Here is a 24,068-nt window from a genome sequence, read left to right on the forward strand (position 1 = left end):
CAGAGCTTCTGGACTGGTTCTGTCTTTTGCCTTGTGACTTACATGTAAGTATTAATGTTTAATACTCACCCACCCCTATTGTTGCTCTTCTGGCTTAAGTAGATGTGTACAAAATGTTCTGGCTTGAGGTGACTGGCTTGGAACACCCTGGCAGAGCTGTGCTGTTAACATGCCTGCCACACACACTTTTTGGGGGATGCTGCCTTTTCTCCAGCTACAAAGTAAAAAAGAAATAATACTGTGTATACACTGGATTTCTGCCAAATAAATGCCCCAGTAAAGAATTACAAAGCTATTAATAAGTGAAGCTTTAAAGTGAATGCAAGCGTAGGGACATGACCTTAATAAATTCAGAGAGTGGGGCAGTGTAAGAAATGTCCATTGTCTCAGAATTATACAGACGTTACTATGGAGTGCAGTGATGACAACAAAAACAGAAACACCCATAAACCCACTGCCCATTTTAGGGGGAACATTCTCAAATAACAGATGAATATAAAGGTTAATATCTGAACATTTTACCTAGCTTTATATAGTGAAGCCACATGGTCTGTATTTGCTCCAAGTTCCTGCTGTTTTCTAAGGATCCCTGCTAATAATGGTTTTTCGGTTCTCCTTTGTTCACTGTAGATAATGTAGGTTCATTTCAAGTTTGAAACAGTTGCAGTTTGTGTTTAGTCCTGTTAAGAAAAAGCATTCAGATTCTGTAATTTGTAGCCCTCCAAAAATAGCCAAAGGTAAAATTTACTTCCAGAGTTCTTTTCATATAATCCCAGACTGGTTTGGGTTGGAAGAGACCTTAAAATTTACTCAGTTCTAACCCCCTGCCACTGGCAGGGACACCTTCTACTTGACCAGGTTGCCCCAGGCCCCATCCAACCTGACCTTGACCATTGCTAGGGATGGGGCAGCCACAGCTTCCCCGGGCAGTCTGTGACGGGGCCTCACCACGCTCACAGGGAAGAATTTCACCCTAATTTCTAATCTAAATTCTTTCTCTGTCAGTTTAAAGCCATTTCCCCTAATTCTGTAACTAAGAAGAGAGGGCCAGCTATGATACTCTCAAATGGCCATTATTGCAGCATTTTTACATCTTGCAGTCTGAAGCCCAGTATTCTTGCATGTCACACTGAGATTGTGCCCATTGGAATGGATGGAATTATTTACAAAGGATTTTTTTATGATGTGCTGTTTTATTTAATGTGAGCAAGAGCACCAGCCTTCTGAAATATTGATCGAGAGCAGGGTGATTTTTCTGAATGAGCAGTGTTTCTAGCATCCTTTTCCCTGTCTGTTGAAAGGTGTTAAAGGGTGAAGGAGTGCTATAGGAGAAGAATAAAACACATTTGTGGATGATAGGTTCCATATATTGAAGTAATGACACCGCTTTTGGTTTGAATCTTGAACTGAAGAGTTTTTCAGCTGACTTTTGATCACCTCTCTTAAGCCAATTTTCTCTATGTGAACCTATTGAATAAATACTGAAGAAAGTTTTTAGACTGTAAGGAAGGATTTTGCTTCTCTTTGGGTGTTTTTGCTTGTTTTTTATGGATCATTTTTTAAACCGTGAAAGGTTTCTTTCAGGCTTCTGCTGTTAAATATTGAGTGCTACTCCAGCGCATACAAAGCAAGTCTGAGGGTTTGTCTGACTTCCCAGGATCAAAGCTACCTTTTTTCAACTATTAAATGATTCTACATTTCTCCAGATGTCACAGGAACAACTAACAGTTAGAATGAGAGCAGATTCCTATGGAGTTCATGTCAAAATTTTAGTGTGAGTGTTTAAAAATATTGCCTGTTTATGTAATGTAGTTTTGAATGGACAGAACAGCTCAGGTATGTATTCTTGTGAAGTATTGTACTGTTTCCTATACGTTCTCCCAGTTATGTAGAAAGTACCTAAAAGCCTTTCCTGTTGATTTACTTTGTGATTTCTGTACTGTAATACTGTTCATTTTCTTTTCTGCTTAGCAGCTTAGGTAGGCTCACTATGTTATAGTCTTTCTTTCTAAACAAGACAAAACTTGTCAGTTGTTTACTATTAATATTTTATAATAGCTATTGGCTTTCTTGGATATATTAGCTCTGTCTTTTCTTCCACCCCCTTTTTCTGACACTTACCTATTAGCTGTGATGGTCCAAAGGTTTGACAAGAAGATTTTTCTGCCTACGCTCTCGACTTTCTGTTTTGGTTTCTTGCTGCTTTGTATGGCGTTGTCTTTATCTCTTGGTTATTTGTATTGACGTGTTAATTTTCTTCTGCTTTTGCAGCATTTTCCGTTGAAATAGTTTGATTTGAAATACCTAAAAGGTTGGTGACATAGGGATATCACTGAAATTATGCCAGAGGAAATTCATGCAGTGGTGCTTCTGACGACTTCTTGATTTATCCACTGCACCTATAATTCATATCGGCTACCTCTAATCTTGTGCATTTTAGTCAGGGAGCAATGAAGTAAGTTGTGCGTGATATGTCTGGAAATTTTATTTCATAAGGAAAAACTTGGACTTGAACTGGCTGGTGTTTGTGCATTTTACACTGTTCCATAGTTAACAGAGTGAGCTCTTCATGATCTCAGGCTTTTTTTACGCAACTTTTAAAATAGACTTGTAATATGGAGAGTATCCAGCAATATTTAATCAACAGGGATAACTAGGGTAATACACTTGAGTATATCCAAGTGAAGCATTTTAACCTTAATGTGGTAAAAAATGAGGGGGAAAAAAAACACCTTTGAGAATTAGAATGTATTTTCTGCTTCATTCAGTTTGGTGTATCCAGTGACAAGAAGTTCAGTAGTAGTAAATATAGTGGAATAGAAATGAAGATTTAGTCTGAAACTTTTTAATAACATTTGCATCTGTAGCTAATGAAGATTAAATCTAATACTAAAATATTAATTGTAATTCTAATTAAAATTAGGTCTGTGGAACCCTGTTTTACAAGGTAACTCAGATCAAGATCTAAGTTAATATGAGGGGGCCTCTGTCATGTTGTTCTGCTTTTTAACAGTCTTGGACTGAGAGTTACATGTAGCATAAGGAATTTCCTCATTCGGTGGGGAGAAGAATAAAGCTTTATCAGCAGGTAGTGAAATAAGAAATACCTTAATTCTTTCCTGTTCTAACTTCTTGGTTTTGGCAATAACTTGTTCTAAAGATTGATGAGTTATGATTTTACTGTATGTCTGTTTAATAGAGGGGGAAAGATGTAGCTTTAATCAAAGTGATTTTTTTTCTTTATTTCAGTGAAAGCAGGTAAGGCCTTAGATGTTGTAAAGATGTTTCTCTTCATTGACCATAAGTTTGTGAAGAAAACATTTGCAAATGTGACCTGAATGGTTAACAGATGTTGGAGTTCATGTTGTTATGGATAGAGAATAAAGCATGGCACTTCATTTTCATAGCAGTGACAGTTTTCTCAGTAACACCTTTGCCTGATGACCACATGGCTTTCTTTAAATAGGTATGTAAGGCTTAATGGGACCTAATTAAGTAAGGTTGGTGTTATGTTGATACAGGGAGAGCTCATTCCTATTTCCTAGACTATATTAGACTTGCCTTTCAGAAAGAAGTGTCTGTGCTTCTTTCATCCATCGTATCCATCTGATGCTGCAAATTTGATACCCAAATGTGAAGTAGGGATATGTCCCACTTTAGTTCCTTGCTCAGCACTTTCACAGCATCATGGTATGATTTGGGTTGGAAGGACCTTTCAAGCTTATCTAGTTCCAATCCCCTGCCATGGGCAGGGACACCTTGCAGTAAACAAGGTTTATTCTTTCTCCCTAAAGAAAGTCGTACTATAGAATAAAAGGTTTCTACATGTGGTAATGTTTGTATGGCTGCTTACAGTTTAAACGTGAAAGAGGTTACGGGGTATAGTTTGTCACCTGTAAAAAAAAAACCTTCAAAACAAAAAACCCCAAACCAACCCTAACGCCGTACAGCTTTTCTCAGGGAAGCAGTCTGTCCATTTGCTCTTTGGGATGCAGTGGGGTGCATTAGCATTGAGTAGCTTTTACTTTTGCCTCCTTTCATTGTGTCAATTGAGTCACCTACAGAAACCAGGAAGATTTCAGAAAGTGTGGATTGAAGGGTGTTGGGTTATCAAAGAGGGCTTCTGCTATGGTATTTTTTAAAACAGCTGGAAAGCTTGTGCACTTAGAGTGGCAGATTTATGTTGCAAACATGGGAATCCAGTATTAGCAAGAGTGAATCCGTTGCATTAAAATTTGATTGCTGGCTGGTAGACTTGGAACTTTAGCGGAGGACAGGCAGAGGCTCTTAAGAATGTATATCTAGGAATAATTTGAGGAAAGCTGTGAACTCACTTATATCATCTGCCTACCTTCCATCAGAATAAATTGTATTTACATTATTTCTAAATGCATTACTTGACATTTTTTTGTCATTGGAGTTGATGCTGCCAGCACTCAGAAAATGGGGAAGCTTCCACTGATCTCAGCAATGCAGAATCAAAGCTGCTATCATCACAATGCATTCAAAGAACATTTCAGTCATTAAGTAGAGGCAGCACTGTCTCTTTTGTGATTCATAAACGTGGTGCTCATGTTTAAGGAGGCATTATGGTCATGAGGAATCTGGAACCTACATTTCCAGATACTGCTTTTGAAATTTCTATATGTAATGGTTAAATAGGTTTGCAAAGCACTCATGAAGCATCTGTATGTCTTTGCAGAATGTTGAATGCAGCTTGTTTCCTGACCTGAAGCTTTGTAACACTTGATTCTCGATGGCTTCTTTTCTGCTAATGCATGTAGTGCATCGTATGGGAGGATAATTCCAGGTTGCAAAAATGCTATGAAATTTTTGTATGGCTGAAGCCATAGATCTGCAAAGCAGAAAGTTATTTTATTGTTGGCAGAAGAATCCAGGGGCTTTTGGTAGGCAACAGTGATTTATTCAGCTAACGTTAACCAAGTATGGTGACATATGTAGCTATGTTGACCTATTTATATCTGTATTAAATTTAACCAGAAGTTTGACATGTAGTCTTTAAGATTATCCCTATCCTTTAATGTTCTGTTAATTGAAACTGTCACAGTTTCTGAGGACTGATAATCTGACGTGGCTTTCTGTACAAAATCAGGTCATTTGGTTTAGTTGAAGTAGTTTTTCTCAGATCCAGTAGCCACTGTACTGGTTGTCACTGTTCCACTTTTTTATAGATATATAAAAATATATAGAATCTACGACATGTGACAGGAGATATTTCTAGTGATTAAATGGCCTCCTTTTTCTAAGTGTGGATCTTCACACCTGAATTAATCTACTTTCAGTGTATTTTCAGTGTATTTTCATGTGTATACTTTTGAACTGTGACAGTTGCCCACTTCATTGTCGAATCTCATGCTCTGAATGCTTTATATTTTTCTGTGAAGTATATTTTCTACTCTTCACTATTGCTGATTTTCTCTGTATCTTCTCTAACTTTTTTCATCCTTCATTTTCCTGTTTTGGTTCAGTTTTATATTGCTCTTCTCTTCAGGTTGCACTACTAAATGTTCATGTTTAGCTGATAATCCACCAGGAGCCTTCAAGATTTTTTTCTGAGGTTCTTAAACTTATCAGGAATCTTTTAATTTAAAGGTTCCATTTTCTATCTGGAATAAATATGTTTCCAGTCAGGCAACATAATAAACACTAATATAAATAGACTATTTGGGTACATGATGCAATAGTTTAACTGCTGGTTTTTAAGTATGCACATTCAGAATTTAGCTCTTACATCTCAGTGTATTTTCTTTAATTTCCTAGACTGATTAATAGACAGATCTCCATCTAATTAGTTGTGATTCATAGTCTGATGTAATTGACACTAACTCCCACTAACTTAATAGGAGCTATAGCAAGACTTTAGTGTGGAAAATCTTTGATTGACACTTCAAAAAAAAAATAAATCTCAAACTGAAACAAAAAATCCCATCAATATTGTGCTGGCTGTGGTCAGAATGTTGAATGGCACATTTATTTACTATGGTTCTAAAGTACATTGAGATTTTTCAGGATAATCAGAGTAGTAACTAAGTTAATATAAATTAATGCAATGAATGTGAAAATATGCGAGTATGTGTGCTACTTGCTTCCTGAATTCAAATCGTGTGTCTTGTTAAGTGGCGTTTTAAGTAGCGAAAACTGTAAAGGAAATGTTACTTAATTCGGATAACTTGACTTATACATTCGCTATCACAGTAAAAGTGAGAAGATGGAGGTATTGTGAAAAAAAGCGTTAAGAGCCATGAATCGTCTTTGCTGTACATAGAGAAATGCCCCAGAAGAGCAAGTGAGTTTCCCATGGAAGTATATATGGAATCTATTAGTGCTTCAGATGAACTTAATGAGGTAGTTTTTATCAGATATGGGTGTACATTAGTGTAACAGAATTTGTATAGGGCAAACAGAAATGCAACAAGTAAATGGCTTGGCATGATATTTAAAAATGCACTGCTAGGAAACTACTGACTAATTTTCCAGTGAAGAAATGCAAACAAAGCAGACTAACATTAGATATATTTCAAGTGCTGAAGAAATTCTGTCTCTTTTGAAGATATTCCATATCAAAGGATGTTTATGGGACATTTTTAACTACCTACATCTGAGTAGCACTTTCAGCAAATTAGCAAGGAAATTCATAGATTACAGAGAAGTCAGATTCACTAAATGGAAAGCAGCGAATGCTGAAAGAGACATCCTGAATCCATTTCTTGCTGACATGAAAGGAAGTGAGTGAAAATGGGGAAAGTTGGAGAACTACATCATTAGTGACTAAAAAGTGGGTTCATGTTATTAAGGAATGCAATTTACTGAATAATTTAAAGCTATAAGTTTCAGGCCGAACAGAAAATAACTACAGTGAGCAAAGAACAGTGGAAAAACAATGTTAAAATCCAGAAGGAGCATCAGTGTACTTTGCTAGAATGAAGAAGAGCACGGTGTTTTTTTCTGCAGGTTTTAAAAAGGAGAGCTTGTGTTAGAAATAAATGAATTTCTGGAATATCTGTTTTCCTAAAGGGATGTGATATGAAATGTGAGTATTTAAAGCAGCTTTAACAGAGAAGCTCAAAGTTAGATCATGGGTCGAGGACCGTAAAGTCTCTTCACCTATAGGTCTAAGTACTTGGAACATGAAACCAAACATGGCAGTGATGAATGGGGAAGGACAGGAATGTAGGCTTCACACCAGGTTTTACAGGGATGGTTTAGGAAAAAATTATTTGCTATGAGGGTGCTGAGGCACTGGCACAGGTTGCCCAGAGAAGCTGTGGCTGCCCCATCCCTGACAGTGTTCAAGGCCAGGTTGGACGGGGCTTGGAACAACCTGGTCTAGTGGAAGGTGTCCCTGCCTGTGGAAGGGGGTTAGAATTGGATGAGCTTTAAGGTCCCTTCCAACCCAAATCATTCCATGATTGCCAAATGCTTCAGAAGTTATATAAAAAAATACTAACCTGAATGAGGTGGATAGGTGCTTACAGAAAGCAGATGAGAAATAAAATAAGGCAAAACCTAGGAGCTGACTAACATGATCACCTTCTTCAACAAAGCAGTGGATATTGCTTACCTGGACTTCAGCAAAGCCTGAGGGATTGTTTCACATGGCTGCCTTCCACACAAAGGAGCAAGATGGATTAGATGGGTAGTCTGTGTGGTAGGTCGGAAATTGGCTAACAGGTTGCACTCAGGACTAACAGGCAGCCTGTCACAAGTGGGGTCCCGAAAGGATCAGTAAATCTGGGCCCTAAACCATTCAGCATCTTCATAAGTGATCTAAGGTTGTGGTAGAAAGCACCCTCACCAAGTTTGCTGATGATGCTGAACTGGAGGTGTCAGAAAGGAGACACTGAAGGAGATAGGTCTTTACTCCCTGAAGAAGAGATGACTCTGGGTGGGAGAGTCCTTATCACAGTATGCCAGTACTTAAAGGGTGGCTACAAAGACAATGAAATCTGGAGTATGAAAGGTGCAGGATATGTGTTTCTGAGTTTGGGCCTCTACTGAAGTTAAGAGGCAATAAGGAAGAAAGGGAGGGAAAGCAAGATGATTTTCCTTTTTAAGGCATCCGTTCTGAAGCATTTGAAATGGAAAGATCACCAAAGCATCCCTCATCTCCAAGGTACTTTGATTACATACTGTGTTTTGCTAATACAGTGTGTTAATAATAATTTGTGTTTGGGACTAGGTATCCAAAATAATTATATATAAAGTTATTGTTCTCTGCAAAATATCAAGCTGATAGTTGTTTGTTTTCTTTAACTGGAAAACTTAGTTCCATAAACCCTTTTTGATGATGTAAGAGCAAATTAAGGTGGTGGGGGTGTTGTTTGTAGGAAAGTGTGTGGAGTGGAGAAGAAGTTTTCTGTATGGGCTTTTATTTTCCCCAGCAACAACATCGATTAATTTCTCTGAAAATTAATTAACCATTATTTGGAATGTGCAAAGAAATACTGCACTCCAAGAGAGACAGGCAGCATTCAGGCACAGAAACGGAGCTGCTGAGGGAAAATGTCTGGGTTTTTTTCCTTGACAGTTACTATAAATATGTGAAGAGTATAAATGCTAAAGCACAGAAGCACAAAGGGGGTCATGCAATGGGATTACTAAAGTGAAAATTCAGATTGACTGAGTATTGGGTAAAAAATGATTGTCAGTGAGAATAGCTTATGTAGTGGAGCACTTTCCCAAAGGTACTGGTAAAGGCCCTGTCTCAGTCTTCACCAAGATACTAGAGGAGGTTGTATAAAGAAGCAAAAGCCACTCTATGAAGAAACATGCTGTTCCTGGGGAGCTATGCTGAAGAACTTAATAGGTTTGCTACAAGTCATTTCTGTGAATCATTTAGAGATGTGTTACAGATTTTTGCGCATCCAAGGAAGTTCTGTAACATTTCCCATATATCCTACTTAGTGGATCATAGTGAGTTTGTGTTCATCAGTATCCTGTGACAGTATTTTATATACATTATTCATTACACTTTGGTGAGATACTCTGTCTTAAAGAGGAGGGTGAAGTAGCTGGAGTGTGTAAGATGCAGGATGTTTGTGTTCTGGCAAGGAGGGGTGTTTGGGGAGGGAATTCTGGAAGTGATTTCACTGTGACCAGGATTTCATCCTTTAAACCTAGTCTGTTTTTTCCTACGTTCTAGGATTTGTAAGTGTTCTGGATACTAATATTGACTTAAAAAATTGACAACTTGCAATGGTCTTAAGGCAGTGAGCACAGAAGCTTTTAGAAATGTTCTTCCTTAAAAGATCTGAACTTCAGAAAGGAACACTTTGTCTCCCAGATGCTAACAGTACTTTTTTTCCAGTACTTGTGTATGCTTTGCATAGGCACAAGCTGAAACCAATCAAAGAAGGCTGGGGAAATTTCAAGAACTAGTTCCTCTTCAGCACAGAGGATGCTTTGAATATTTACCCTTTGAAATACCAGAAGGAAGGACACCTATTTCATATGGAATAGCCTTCAGTGTTCATAAACTTCTGATGTAGGTCTCCTGCTGTGGAGGCTGGAAGTGATGTGTATTAAGTTATCAATTATGCATTACTCCAAAGAGGAAAAAAACTAAAAGTACTCATCAAGATGTTTTGGTCCCTTCAGCAACACCCTTGTTCAGACACTGTGAGCCTATTTGTTTTCATGTCTTTTTTCCCCCCTTTCTGTTTTTACTTTGTGTGTGCAGAGATGCCAGAGCTTGGAAATGACTGGGAATTTCTTGAGCCTCTAGAAGGGATACTTAAAATAATTACCATAAGGACAGCATGTTCCTTTCCAGGCGGTTTGTACAGATAGTGCTAATTTTATGTTCAAAAGATGGAAAACCAAATTCCAGTCTTCTTCCCTTTTCATCCCATGTGCTCAGTGTACACATGGTTTTTACATGATACAAGATACAGGTCAGCCACTGCTGTGCTCATGTCACTTAATTGAGTTGTACTCTCCTACCTTTTTCTGGATCTAGGCTGATCCAGAGCAGCTGAATCTGTTGAAAGCTGCTGAAATCTCCTGTTTTCATTTGTTCCCTAGAAAACAGATGAACTGTAATAGTGATTACTGCTCCAGGTGATTTGTTCTAGCATCCGTAATTTCTTTCTCAGAATTCTAATAGTGAAAGTAAATGAATGTTTTTTGAGTTTTTTTCCCTGCTTAATGTTTTGGAGGAATTTAATCTCTGGTTGCTTGCAGGATTGTATTTTCATGGAATCATAGAATCCCAGACTGGTTTGGGTTGGAAGGGACCTTAAAGCTCATCCAATTCCAACCCCCTTGGCAGGGACACCTTCCACTAAAGCAGGTTGCTCCAAGCCCCGTCCAGCCTGGCCTTCAACACTGCAGGGATGGGGCAGCCACAGCTTCTCTGGGCACCCTGTGCCAGGGCCTCAGCACCCTCACAGGGAAGAATTTCTTCCTAATGTCTCATCTCAATCTCCCCTCTGTCAGGGAAATTTTCAGGGTCTCTTTCATATTTTTCTTAAATGCAAATAGCTTTCTAGAATGCTTGAATTCCAGGTCCATAGTCAGTCTAAAAAAAGGAAGTGTATGTTGATGTCAACTGAGACCTCTATTGGTTGTGAAGATTGTAGCCCGTACAAATTTGCTGGTGTCTGTCTTAGTTATTTGTATCTGTGTTTGAAAGTTACGTTCTTATCAAGACTTGAAATGCTGATGTACTGAAACTGGTAAGAAACCTTCTAATCAGTCTTGCTTCAGCTAAAAAATTATAGCAGATATAACCAGGAGCACAATTTTCTTAATCTCTTTTCCCTGATCAAAAACCCCCAAACCCTTAACCTATAAAACTTGGTACATAAAGGTGTCTTGTAAATTGATCCCAGGTTAGTCATATAAACCTGTAATGTAGTTCATTATGCCAGTTACACAGTCAAAAAAGATAATGTTTTGCAATGTCTTACTCAGATATGAAGTAAACATCAAACTGCAGCTAAGTAATGGTTAAGAACAGATACTGCAACTATAAGTCATGTTAGTCAGTGTGCTATCCTCTCTTTTCTTATAAGCTTAGAGGAAGCTGCTAGGAAGTATAAAAGTTGTCAAGTTCGTCATTCCTGTGAGACAGATCTAGAAATAGCCTGGTTTACAGCAAAAATCCTACCATGAGACTGCTGTATCTGTTGAGTCAATGATTATTAATACTAAGAATTGTAGTCTCTAAGCTGGTCGTTTGAAAGCATATTGCCATACTTAGGTAGGGGACTGTGCTGAGAGGTCTGAGAGGGAGGAATGTAAAAAAGATCTTGTGCTGGGTTACTGGTCATAAGTTACTTTTTCTCAGGTCAGCTACGCTGTTTCTGTCAAGATGAACTTCAGGAGGAAAAGAAGACATTTTGAGATGTTCAGTGTAGAATCCTTGTCATCTGAATTTATACTGATTCCTTGTTAAATATTCTTGCACTGCCTGAAAGAAAGCTTAAAGTTTGACTCAGAAATTAAGGATACTCTATTAACCAATTTTCTTGTGGTTCAATTTGGAAACAGTTTTAGTCCGATTAATTAAGTCTTGATTAGTTTTCAAAGCCAGGTTGGACAGGACTTTGAGCAACCAGGTCTAGTGGAAAGGTGTGCCTGCCCATGGCAGGGGGTTGGACTAGATTATCTTAAGGTCCTTTCCAACCCAAACCATTCCGTGATTCTAATCCAGAACTTCATTTTAAGTATTTTCTTTTTCCCTCAGAATTTAAAATAGCACGTAGTATTGTTGCATGTAGCCTTTGAATCATTAGCTTTTCTTATATATAAAACTGGCTGGTTTCTAATGAGAGGGCCTTATTTTTGAAGTAATACTTCAATGTTGGGTCAAGATCTTGTATGATGTTTGTACATACTGAATATTCATGTGTACTATGAAAGCTATCTGCAGTTTTTGGGCTTGAAAACTCAGTCACTTGTACATATAGGTGACAGCCCTGAAAGGTTCTGGAAACAAAATGGCACAAAAAATGGAGCCCATGCTCTGAATATTCTCCTTTAATTTCTAAGCTGAAGCTTTCAGGAGTGTTCATATTCTGTGAAGCTGAAATTTCTGTCATTTATGAGTGTGGGATGTCCACCTGGTAGTAATGCAGAACCCATCACAGAAAGGAAATAAACGTAAAGCTTGTTCAGCCTGGAGAAGAGAAGGCTCCAGGGAGACCTTAGAGCAGGTTTTTTTTGCCTCAACAGGCTGACAAGAAAGCTGGAGAGGGGCTTTGGTGAAGGGCCTGTAGGGACAGGACAAGGGGGAATGGCTTTTAACCTGACAGAGGGGAGATTGAGATGAGACATTAGGAAGAAATTCTTCCCTGTGAGGGTGGTTGAGACGCTGGCACAGATTGCTCAGAGAAGCTGTGGCTGCCCCATCGCTGGCAGTGTTCAAGGCCAGGTTGGACAGGGCTTGGAGCAACCTGGTCTAGTAGGTGTCCCTGCCTGTGTAAGGGTTTGGAACTGGATGAGCTTTAAAGTCTCTTGCAACCCAAACCATTCTGTGCTTCTGTAATAGGTTTTCTTGTAGTCTTTAACCAGTAAATAGTGGTGTCCCTGGGACTAAGGCCCCACTATGGAAAGGAGAATCTTGAAAATAATTTTGCTAAACTTTTTCAAAGATAATGCAGGCTATGGCTCTTTGTATAGTCTTGTTTGTTTGCTTTTAGTCGAGTCACACTGAGATGGACACGAGCAGTAGTAGTTTATATGTGGCTAAATTCTCTCTTTAGATGTCACATATACTCTTTGTGATTATTTGTGCACAATTCAGCACACGTCCTGTATGTTGTCCCAATGAAGTGTTTCAGTGAAAATAGAGTATTCTTTTTGCCTGACAGTGTTGCCCAAGGTAGAGCCTATTCCCTCCTCCCCTTTTCTGAAGTGATATTTCAAAACATTTCAAAATATGCTTGTTATAAAATCTGTATTTGAAGTGTTTATTTGAAATAGAAAAAAATAATAATTAAAGGTGAAACCAAATGTCAGAACATCACTGAGACATTCAATTGATGTATGCAGTGACATGGGTATGTGAGAAGTGCCTAACTGAACTGTCTGCCCTTTACTGAGAATTAGTGCTCTTCAGAACTGTTTTCCAGGTAAACACTCTCAGTGTGTTGATTGTGGGAGGCATTTTTATGTAAGCAAAAGTATTTTAGGGAACCGGTATTTGCAGAACAGTACACTTCTGAAAGTTTCCATGTATATTAGATTACAATAATCAGTAATGGCTTGTGTAAAGATACTTGTTAGGAGTCCATTTTGTATGGGAAGCTACTCTTCTTGAATCTTATTAGACTAAGTTTGTTGTAGTATTATATGTTTTTACTGATTATCTGTCAAAAGAATGGATTTTCTTTGAGGCTGAGGACCTCTTTAGCGCAGAACCAAAAGGGGATTTTATTGTCTGACATTCCTTTAGCACTAAGCTAACATCGAAGTCTCAGGCTTGGAGGTTATCCTGCAGAATCAGATTCTTTAAACACCATGCAGAAGTACACTCTGCTGCGTTCTCTCACTGCAGTGAGATGCCACATCTTGAGAATCAAGTGAGACATCCCTGTTCCTTGTCATTATAATGATAAATATGTGGATTGGTTCAGCAAGTTTATTTTGGAGGTCAGCTTTAACCTCAAGAAAATGTATTAACATAAACATGGCCCATAGGCTGTGGTCAAAGATGCCTTTAAACACAAGAGATGCTTTAGAAATATCCCATGAATTACATTAATTCTTTTCCTGAAAATTTATGAATTGCTTTTGGCCATACATAGTGTACTTCAAAGGTGAGCATATGAGATGGAAAAGGCCTGCTTTTTCTCTTCTCTGTGCATGGATTGCTTTTTATCTATCATTTCAGGAAATATAGGTTGTTTAGAAAAGGAATGTAAGCATAGGATGAAGTGCACAGGAACACACAGCCCAGTAGACTTGCAGTGTACCTCTTATCGTTGCGCAATGGTGAAGGAAAATGCCTCTGAAAAACAGGTTGCAACTTGATACCATGTATGTTGTGTTGGAGTTACAGTAATAACTCTGTGTGCAAAAGTACTACAGAAAGCTTCCAGTTGCCATGGGTATCTGAGAAAGGAAAGGTTGTTTAAAAATGCTGATGTTCAGAGTTACTGAAGTTGCAGTACTGGAAAGCAAAAATGATGTGTTAAAAGGATTATAAGGATTCACAAGAAATTGCAGGTGAAGGTAGGGAAGAATTTTCCTGGATGTCTTCCGGGAATGTGTAAGTTGCTCTACCAGCAAAAGGCAAGTTAGCACTCTAGTTAGGGGGTGGGAATTAGAATTGCGGTTTGTTTTTGTTTTTTTTTTTTTTTTTTTTTTTTTTTTTTGTTTGTTTTTTTGGGATTTTTTGTTTGTTTGTTGTGGTGTTGTTTTTTTTCCCTCTCTATCCTTTTTTTTTTTTTTACCCATCGTCAACAATGGAGCCAGACTGAGAGAGCTGGGCTTGTTCAGCCTGGAGAAGAGAAGGCTCTAGGGAGACCTTAGAGCAGATTCCAGTTCCTCAAGGGGACAACAAAAAGCCTGGAGAGAGGCTTTTGACAAAGGCCGGTAGGGACAGGACAAGGGGAAATGGCTTTAACCTGACAGAGGGGAGATTGAGATGAGACATCAGAAAGAAATTCTTCCCTGTGAGGGTGGTGAGGCCCTGGCACAGGGTGCCCGGAGAAGCTGTGGCTGCCCCATCCCTGGCAGTGTTCAAGGCCAGGTTGGACGGGGCTTGGAGCAAGCTGCTCTAGTGAAAGGTGTCCCTGCCCACTGCAGGGGTTTGGAACTTGATGAACTTTAAGGTCCCTTCCAACCCAAAACAGTCTGTAATCATGGTGGGTCAGAATTTTGCCAACAACTGTATGAACAGTCACCATATCAAGTATTACAAACCAGAATCAGAGCTGCTAACCTAGATATGTATTGTGCTGGCTCCTAGTACAGAAGAAGGAAAGTTTTTGTAGCTTGTCAGCAAGTAGCCAACTTGCCTGAGCAGAAAGTCCTCTAGCAGAGCTGAAAAGGAAGGAAGGATGCTTTCTACATGAAGGCTGGCCATAGTTCACTCAACAGGCGTTGCGTTTCAGCCTAGGATTACAGGTCTATTTTCCCCTCAGTGGAACAGAAGGTTCTTTCAAACCAGGAAACAGACCAGATAGTCCAAAACAGAAAGCAGCCAGGAACACCCACAGCCAAAGGCTGGCTATTCAGCTAGATGCAAGAACAACCTACGCAGGTGAGAGAGAAGGGGAAGAAAAAGCCAGTTGGGTATTTATTATTCTGTAGGAGTAGTAAGGTTAAGAGCCCTAAGTTGGCAGCTTACTAATGAACTGATGTGAGAGGCTGAAGGAAGGAAGGAAAGCTAGTGAGGGGTGGAATAAACCTCCCTCATTTACCAAAGGATATGCAGAATTGATGTTCTGCATTTAATTGGAGCCCAATGTTGTTTTTATAGATGTTTTCAAATGTGTTTAATATGGAAAAAAACTTGTTCAAATATTTGCAGACATTCAGGGGTATGTATACTGATAATTGATTATTTTTTTTAAGCAAGTTTTTGTTGGTTTGTCTTCAGATCACTGACCTTCCAAACTTAGATTCTGTGTTGGGTCCATTTTAGCTTTTCTCTTTAATTTGCTGTTTGTTCTTTTTTGTTACTACTTCCTTTTTTCCCCTATATAACTCCTACCCTAATAAAGATAACTCAGCACTTTCAGGTGCACAGGAGTTGAGATGTTCCTTAGAACATTGATTTTTTTTACATTTCCTTTTTTTTTTTTGTCTTTTCCGGTAAGCTTCTTTGGTAATTTCTGGCCTTGAAGTTAAAGCTTTAAGTGGATTGGAAATGTTTAGCATATTGTGAATATTATGCTAAAGAAATAAGGCTTGAACTCTACAATTATAATTGCTGTGTTCTGCCTTACATCGCCTCTTTCTTGTGGTCCCTAAAGAGTTCTTGTGCGTGAGTTTAGGCAGGAATGGTTAATGGGGAAAGATACTTATGCGGTCTTTAGTAACTCTGCTGCACCATGAAAGAAAGGGGAGGAAAAGGCTGAGATGCAGCACAACAGTTGAGTCTCTTCTAGGCCTTTTTTTTCCTCAAACAGTCATTGGAGGCAGCATATCATTTATTTTCTTCCGTAGACTTCCTATAATGTGCTAATGCAAAGCTGCTTTTGCCTCGGATAATACATGTTGTTTTCCTTTTGGTGATTCTTGTTTCTCTTGGTTTTGTTTCATGCCTTATGTCTTCGGAAAGGCTTTATTCCTACTTGGGAGCTGATTGAGCTTCTGTGGATCCAACTTGTTCCTGAATTCTGCAATTTAGATGTTGCCAAGAAATTTCTATGAGTCTTTGCCATGGGAAGTTATATGTAAAAAAAAAAGGCAACACTCCTTGAACTAGTTTCTTAAAAATGGAAAGCATAGCAACCACAGTGAGAAACATTTAGCAGTCTGGCAGCTGACAACAGGGCATACAAGGAATAACAAAATAGTCAATTGAAGAGGGGAAAAAAGATCTTCAGAAGACTTGTGGCCACAGCAGGGTGAAAAACATAACAATCCCATTATCAAGGTTGTTTTTTTTCCCCTGCTAACTTCTGCTAATATAACATGTTGAATGATATGCCAGTGATTTAGAACATAAAAAAGCCTTCCCTGGCATCCTCTTTAGATGTCTCTGTTCAGGCAGGCAAAACAGGAGAGAAAGGAAACAAACAGTTCTAAGATCAGCATTCAGAATTCAGCAGAAAAGGCCAGTTTGCTTGAAGCTCGGCTATCACAATGGTATTAATTCTGCAAATAGGTGACTGATGCATGAAACTGAGGTGACTTTCCCAGTACTGCACAGTGAATCTAAAGAAAAACAAGTAAAAGGTTCTCAAAACAGTGCCCTGTAACATTCACAATATACCTATTACTTTTAACTTTGATTCTGTTAGTACTGGATTCATTTCTGACTGTATTGTTGCCTTAGAGTGATTATGGTATCATTCCTGTACCAAATTCTGAGCTCTCTGTTGTTCTGGTTTTTGGGTTGTTCTTTGGTTTTTTTGTCTTTCTGCTCTATTCCTTGGGGTTAGGACAGTGATGGTTCTGAGATAGTACATCTGAAGGTTCACTGCAGACTATTATTGAATTCATAGTGGGATTCCATACGACTATGCTAACTTTTCAACATTTTTTTTTGGTATCCGTTTGTCTGCCTGGCATTTGTAGGGATATGATAATAAGCAATTCAAATAGAACATTTATTTGTGTGCCTTAAGTATGTCTCTTTTCTGTGGCTGGTGTGCAATATATCCTCTAATATTAAGAAAGATGAGCCCAGTTCATGTTGCTTAGTTACAGAAACAATAAACAGCACAAATTTATTGTCCCTACTTAGCCATTCAGTGTGGCATGAAAGCACTAGTGACTGTATCATCGTGGCACGTTTATCTTAAGACACGGATTGTTCAAGCCCAGCTTTTAAATGAGTGTAGCTTTTGACCAGATTGGGTACGTTTTATTTCTCTGTTTAAATGGCCAGTGTGCTCTGTATTCTGCTGTGACATAATCTCGTGCTCTTTCTGTCATAGTGCCTGTCATCTTCCTCAAAAAGAAAATGGAAGGGGATGGGGTGGTGGGGAGGGGATCATGACACCCTATGGAAAACATGTATGTAACTATCACTGACTTTGAATGAAGCACCACTAGATTCGATGTTGGTAATGAAAACTTCCACCTTCATGCAAGCTCCTACCCTGTGAGGAAATGGCGTGTCCGTTTTACAGAGAAGCAAGGAGATGCTCTCTGTGAGGCCTTCAGATGCAGGTGAAACCCAGGTTCCTGGATTCCTAGTCCTGGCTTCTAATAGCAAAAAGTATTTTAGTGATTCTTTTATTTCTACCTTGCAGGACATAGTTGTCTGTGGGGAGTAGGTCAGGTTCTAAAATATACTTGTGATATCTAAAGCTATGAACAGTAGAGCATCATGCTATGCTACATGAGTGATATATTAGCCTTGAAGAAGTCTATTTCATGTTTTTCAGAAGCCACTGCCCTGAGAGAGGTCAGGCCTAATACAGTCAATATGTTTTCAGTGTTTCCAGTTATTAAATATCCCCCCCCCCCCCCCCCCCCCATTGGGTAACATAAGAGGTGTTTGGTGCTCTTTTGGACTTGGGCAGTCAATAACCTTTCCTCTCTGTTATCTGTAACCACATAGTCACAGACTGGTTTGGTTTGGAAGGAACCTTTAAACTTATCCAGTTCCAACCCCCTGCCATGGGCAGGGACACCTTCTGCTAGACCAGGTTACTCCAAGCCCTGTCCAACCTGGCCTTGAACACTGCCAGGGATGGGGCAGCCACAGCTTCTCTGGGCAACCTGTGCCGGGGCCTCACCATCCTCACAGGGAAAAATTTCTTCCTAATGTCTCATCTGAATCTTGCCTTTGTCAGTTTAAAGCCTTTCCCCTTGTCCTATCCCTACAGGCCCTTGCAAAGAATCGCTCTCCATGGAAGAGCCAAGTCCAGTTTGCATGGAGAGTCCTATGTGCTCTGTTTCTACTCAACAGTTTTGGATGCTCAGAGTGGACAGCAAGAGGAGGCAGGACAACATAAAACTCCCAGATACATATATTTTATGGGGTTTGTGGCAGTGTAGTTGATTAGACGTTCTTCCCTCCTTCCTCACCACAGCTCTATTAAGTGACTTTTTTTTGAGCTGAAACTTGCAGGACAGTTTCCCAGACCATAGTCATTGATGTAAAAAATTGCACATGCTGTCGTTTTTCTCCATGTGTTTATGTATCTAGCATTGTGGAACTCTGTCCTGTTGTCCTGAGCCTACCTCCCACTCAGTAGGATTATATAGCCACTTGGGTTTTGTTTTGGTGCTCAAAATGACCCCCATTCTAAATGCACCACTCTACCGTACGCACACATATCCATCTCAGGAAAATTAAAACCTTTGCATTTGAGGATGAACACAATTAACTTGGAGTTTTCATTATACCTGCTTTGTCTCTTCTCTATGTTCACAAAACAAAGCTAGTTTTTAAAGTTGAATAATCCTAGAGGATCAAGTAGCTGTTGTCATTCATATTGTGTGCTTTCACTTACATTGTACTCAGAAATAAGCCACATTGCAGATATTTGAACTGGGGCTCCCTAAGTTTTGTCAGTAGTCTGTAGTTTATTGTGTTCCTTGATATATTCGTTTCTGGAGCTTGGAAGCAAAATAAGAAAGCAAAATGAGAAGCTGACATTCATGGGTTAGTTCAAAACCATCCAGCAAATGCCAAAAAAACCCACCCCGACATGGTATCTCTCAGTGGTCACTTTTGCATTTGGATTTCGGGGGAATGTGGTGTTGTATGCACCAGGTAGTTCTCAATGAGCATGGAAATTCTAGTGACTGTTAAAGCAAGCAGATAAAATTGCCTCAGGCTTCACTTACTCTAAGTCCCATTGCTGTGATTGCTGACATCAGTATGTTATCTCCCTCTGACTTCGCTGTGCAGCATAAAATTGTAGGTCAGCAGCACTTATCCTGAGCCATTTTGGATTATACTAGTCTCCATTTTAATGAATTATCTGCCATTGTTTGCACTAGGTGATCCAGCTTTCATGAAAATATGAAAATACTCCCTTATGGTAAAGATTTGTATCATTCTTTTTCCTTTTAACATGTTTGGAGATGGGATTGATTGAAATTGCCTTTATCAGACTATTTTTTCCTTGTGCCCCTATTAAGTAAATAGATAAATTCTTCAGAGCAAGGTCATAATGTAGGTGCTCTGAACTCGTAATTTCTCTTTGATTCTCAAGGAAACCTAGATGCTGAAAATTAGGTGGTGTGATTAGGTCCTTAAGGATCATGTTTGGTTTTAATAATGTAATCTGAAAGAAGTGCTGCATAGTGTTTTGAAGTCTTTTAATCACAGTGGTTGAAAGGGTATTGGTAGCAGAGTTAGTTGGTATTCTAAAATGTTTCAGTAATGCCATTTCTTCACTCTTAGTAAAGAAATCTTTAATGTGGAAGGGGCTGCATTTTGAAAATGGTGTTGAAATCTGGATTCTTTCACATCTTTCATGGCTTTAAATTTAATGGGATAGGGTCAGTAGAAAGAAATGGTACGGTTTTGTTGATATAACTGTTTTCATGTCAACTTTTTAATTTTATATTTAAACTTAATAATGGACATAACAGTAAATTCCTTGTCTTCTCCTTCACCTTTTCTCAGCGTCATTCATACATCCATACACTGCTGGTTTATTAATATAGTTTCATTTGCTGATCAGCTGCTTTTTTTGTTGCTGAAGGCACCTACCAGGATGACTGTAGATCTGTAGTGAATTCTTAATACATTCCTAGAATTCATTGCATTTGAAGGCAGTGAATTATATACATGATACATCTTTGGGAAACATTAATTTTGCTTGTGCTCAAATCTGCCCACAGACCATGTTAAAGAGTGCTGAGCTTAAGTTAGTATTTGGTGTCTCTTAGTTGGGCTTACTTGTTAAGACTCAGCACTGTGATATAAGTTACCCAGCGTGTGGTTGGCCTAGACTGGAGCAAAGGGAGCTCCTGTCTTGATTGGAAAAAGATATGTAGGTCTTCCCTTTCTCTCCTCGAAACCAAATTTATTCTCGAACCTAACTTAATATTAAGAGGAAAGAATACAGTAAATAGAAGACAAATTCAAGGTACTCTTAATAGCAGAGTATAATTCCTTTAGGGCTGGCAATTCCATATGCAGGAAAATCTTGTTGTTCAGGCGTGAGAAGGAGCATGAGAGTACATAAATTACTACCAGGGGCAGCCCAGTAGATGCTAGGAAAGCACATAGTAGTATAAGGATACTGACTGGTAGGTTATGAAGAATAAGGCTGAATATGACTCAATTATATTCATGTAACTGATTGTGGATCCACATTTCTATTGGAGGGAAAATGTAGTGAGTTAATATTAAAGAACACTTTTTCCTTCATATATTGTATACTAAGCTACTCAAAGAGCTGTTGATAAGTTAAGCATACTGTTGTCCATATCTCTGTCCATCAGGTCCTTGAACTATATTGTTTCTGAGTTGATAAATGGCTTCAAAGCCTCCGGTGCTGGTAATGAAGGAAAAAGCTCCATTTGTCTGCTCAGGTTTTCTAACATAGCTATTAGCTACTAATTTTATTATTTGGTCAACCAGCTTCATTAATATCAGACAATTTGAATTTTTCCATAAACGAGAGGTTGTTTTTGTACATTTACTTGTCCTGGTGCTTACCTTTGTTCCGTAAGCAACTGAAGAGTATTTTCTCCTTATGTTCTTCGTTGCCTTTATTACTTTCATTGTCAACAGCATGATTTAATTCTAATGAGAGCTCATTTGTTCCTTGTTTTAAAACCATATCCTCCAGTTTCCATTTAACACTTTTCAATCTATTGTAGAAAGATTGCCCCCTGCAAGTCCTTCAAATGAGATGGAAGCTCTTCAAAATCCCTCTTGCTGTAGAAGGTGGCCAGTGTTTCATGATACCAGCTATCTTTTAAGTAATATTGCTGCCAGGCTACTGGCTTCTTGCTGTGTTCTTCTGCCCTTTGAGTTTCTTTCCTCTAAGACAGAAAGTCACCCCAGTGAGAGAGCACTTGCATGCGCTTATTCTACACTACTCTCCTAAATTCCTTTGTGTAATCTGAAATCTCTGAGGTGTTCCAGAACTATTTGGCACATACAAATACAGTACCTTATTCTTTAAGATTACAGTTTGTCCAATTGTAGTCACTTCTGGTGTCTTCACTCAAAGAAGGCAGCGCATGTTGCCTGCCTCTGTGTGGCAGCATATCACTTTTGTTGTCAGGAATCCAAAGCCAGGTTCTTTGTCCTCTTTGGAGACCCAGCCCAGTGGGAACAGCAGTATTTGTACTGAACTCTGAAATGTAATGGAGAAATGGACATTTTTAATACAGTAGAATAATTCTGCCATGGCTTATGAAGCAATTTGCTGGGTGGATGATGACATAATTTGAAAGAACACAATTCCTACAGTAAAAAAATTGTTGATCTATCAGTCATCTCATTAGTGTTCTGTTTTCTTGAAACGTGGTTTTTCAATAGCAGCTATCACTTTTGGGGTATGCCATCTTAGGTTGTGTCTGCTGGTGTTTTGATTTCTAACAATGGCACAGTCCTGCAGCGTATCTCCCATCTCTTTCACTTAGTGCATGTTGGAATGGGTTTCATTTGTATTCAAACTAGGCTTCAGAGGAACTGAATCCAGAAGCTGTACCCAAAGTATTCATTAAGCACTTTCCAACCGGTAATAGGGTTATAAGGTCAAAACCAGAGGTTGTTCCCCTGAACAGCTTCAGACTACATTGTAAAGTTGAAACACTGGATCAAGGGCCAAACATGATCTGTAATCTGTATCTGTAGATGAAGAAGCCTCAGCACAAAGTGCTTTGATTTGCTGAGCTGTTGCTTTTGCTCCAAATTGCTTTCTAATGCAGGCTTAACCTTAGAAACAGGGAAGTTTTTAGCTTGTCTCCATGCAATCCTATTCAACTCTTCAGTGGTATTTTAGCTTAAGTATATCATTTATTGAATAATAAAAAATATTGAGAAAATACTTGTGCACACCTCAGCTACTGAGGAGCTTCATTTAAGTAGTCCTTCTATCCTGGACAACATAAACAGCAAGAATCTCAGAATATCTCAATAAGGACTAGAACCCTGGTAGATGGTTGTATCACGACAGAATTCTCTGGGCAGAGTAAATATGTGATTTGAAGTGGCAATATTTGCTGTAGAGGTCAATTGGATTTAAAACTAATATTATCTGTAATTTTTATCAGAAAAGTCTTCAGTCAGTGAAGATACGTAAGGGCGTCTATTTTTTGTCCAGTTGAACTGCTCAAAGATGGTCCTGTTTTTGTCTGGTTTGATCAGTGTGATACTTGTTTCCTTATTTTATAGCTTCATGAATTCCATGGATACTACTATTCCTCAGCACCAAGGACAAACTGAGAAGATGTTAAATCATAAAGTGTCTGACCTTTGGGCATTTTCTGTAAATGGACAGAAGAGTTAAGACAGTGACAAAGGGTTTAGAGGGAGAAATCATCTAATACTTCTCTAACATAGCAGAATGGCTGTGCGAAGAGGGCTTTTAAGCATTCAAGGCCATGCAAACTAATTTGTGACTGAGAGTATAAATAATGTGCAGATTCTTTCAGATTGTTTGAATTAACTCCAGGGATATTTTTAGAGCAACTTTGTTTGGTTTAATGAAAACTATTATTAAATCATTAGTCAATGGAAATAATTACTTAATTTTGTGTGTATGTTAATTATCATATTCATATACCATCATGATTATCCTTTAAATAATATATTGATTCAGGGTTATATCTGTTTGGTTAAAATGGTCAAGTTCCTCCTGGTAACTTCTCTGCTTTGCTTGCAGGTTGTATATAAAAATAATGATGTCAGGTTGGAGTTATCTCGACTTGCCAAGCAAGGAGATCCTAAAATGAAGATTCATGGGGTTGTAGCATTTAAATGTGAGAATGTTGCAACCTTAGATCCAATCACATTTGAAACACCAGAGTCTTTCATCTCTTTGCCAAAGTGGAATGCCAAGAAAACAGGCTCAATATCGTTTGACTTCCGTACAACTGAGCCAAATGGCCTGATTCTATTCAGTCATGGAAAACCCAGGCACCAAAAAGATGCCAAACACCCACAAATGGTGAAGGTTGACTTTTTTGCCATTGAAATGCTTGATGGCCACCTCTACCTGCTGTTAGACATGGGATCAGGTACTATAAAAATAAAAGCCTTGCAGAAGAAGGTGAATGATGGTGAATGGTACCATGTGGATTTTCAACGGGATGGACGGTCAGGTAAGCTTCTTTAATATTCAAGATGTTTTTTCACGTTGTATCTGAGCAAATACCAGGTATATATTATGTTGCCATCATTAGAGTTGTGAATCATCTGAAAAGTAAGGGAAATATAAGAAGTCATTACTATCAGGTACCAGAATACAATGACTTGCAGAGTAAAATATATTAAAATTTAT

At 38.7% G+C, this 24,068-nt stretch overlaps 1 protein-coding gene across 25 annotated transcripts in view; it reads left to right on the plus strand.

Annotated features, from left to right (window-relative positions):
- Window positions 1–24,068, plus strand: part of NRXN1 (neurexin 1) — a gene marked incomplete at its 5' end in the record, with an annotated part of 676,782 nt that overhangs the window by 232,390 nt on the left and 420,324 nt on the right. For all 25 annotated transcript variants that reach the window (XM_080615047.1, XM_080615057.1, XM_080615070.1 and 22 more), the window contains one exon: window positions 23,451–23,889. In XM_080615047.1, coding sequence (XP_080471173.1) covers window positions 23,451–23,889 — 439 coding nt within the window. The remainder of the gene's footprint in view (window positions 1–23,450; window positions 23,890–24,068) is intronic.

Source organism: Psittacula echo (assembly GCF_963264785.1).
Source record: "Psittacula echo genome assembly, chromosome: 4".
NCBI classification, from domain to species: domain Eukaryota; kingdom Metazoa; phylum Chordata; class Aves; order Psittaciformes; family Psittacidae; genus Psittacula; species Psittacula echo.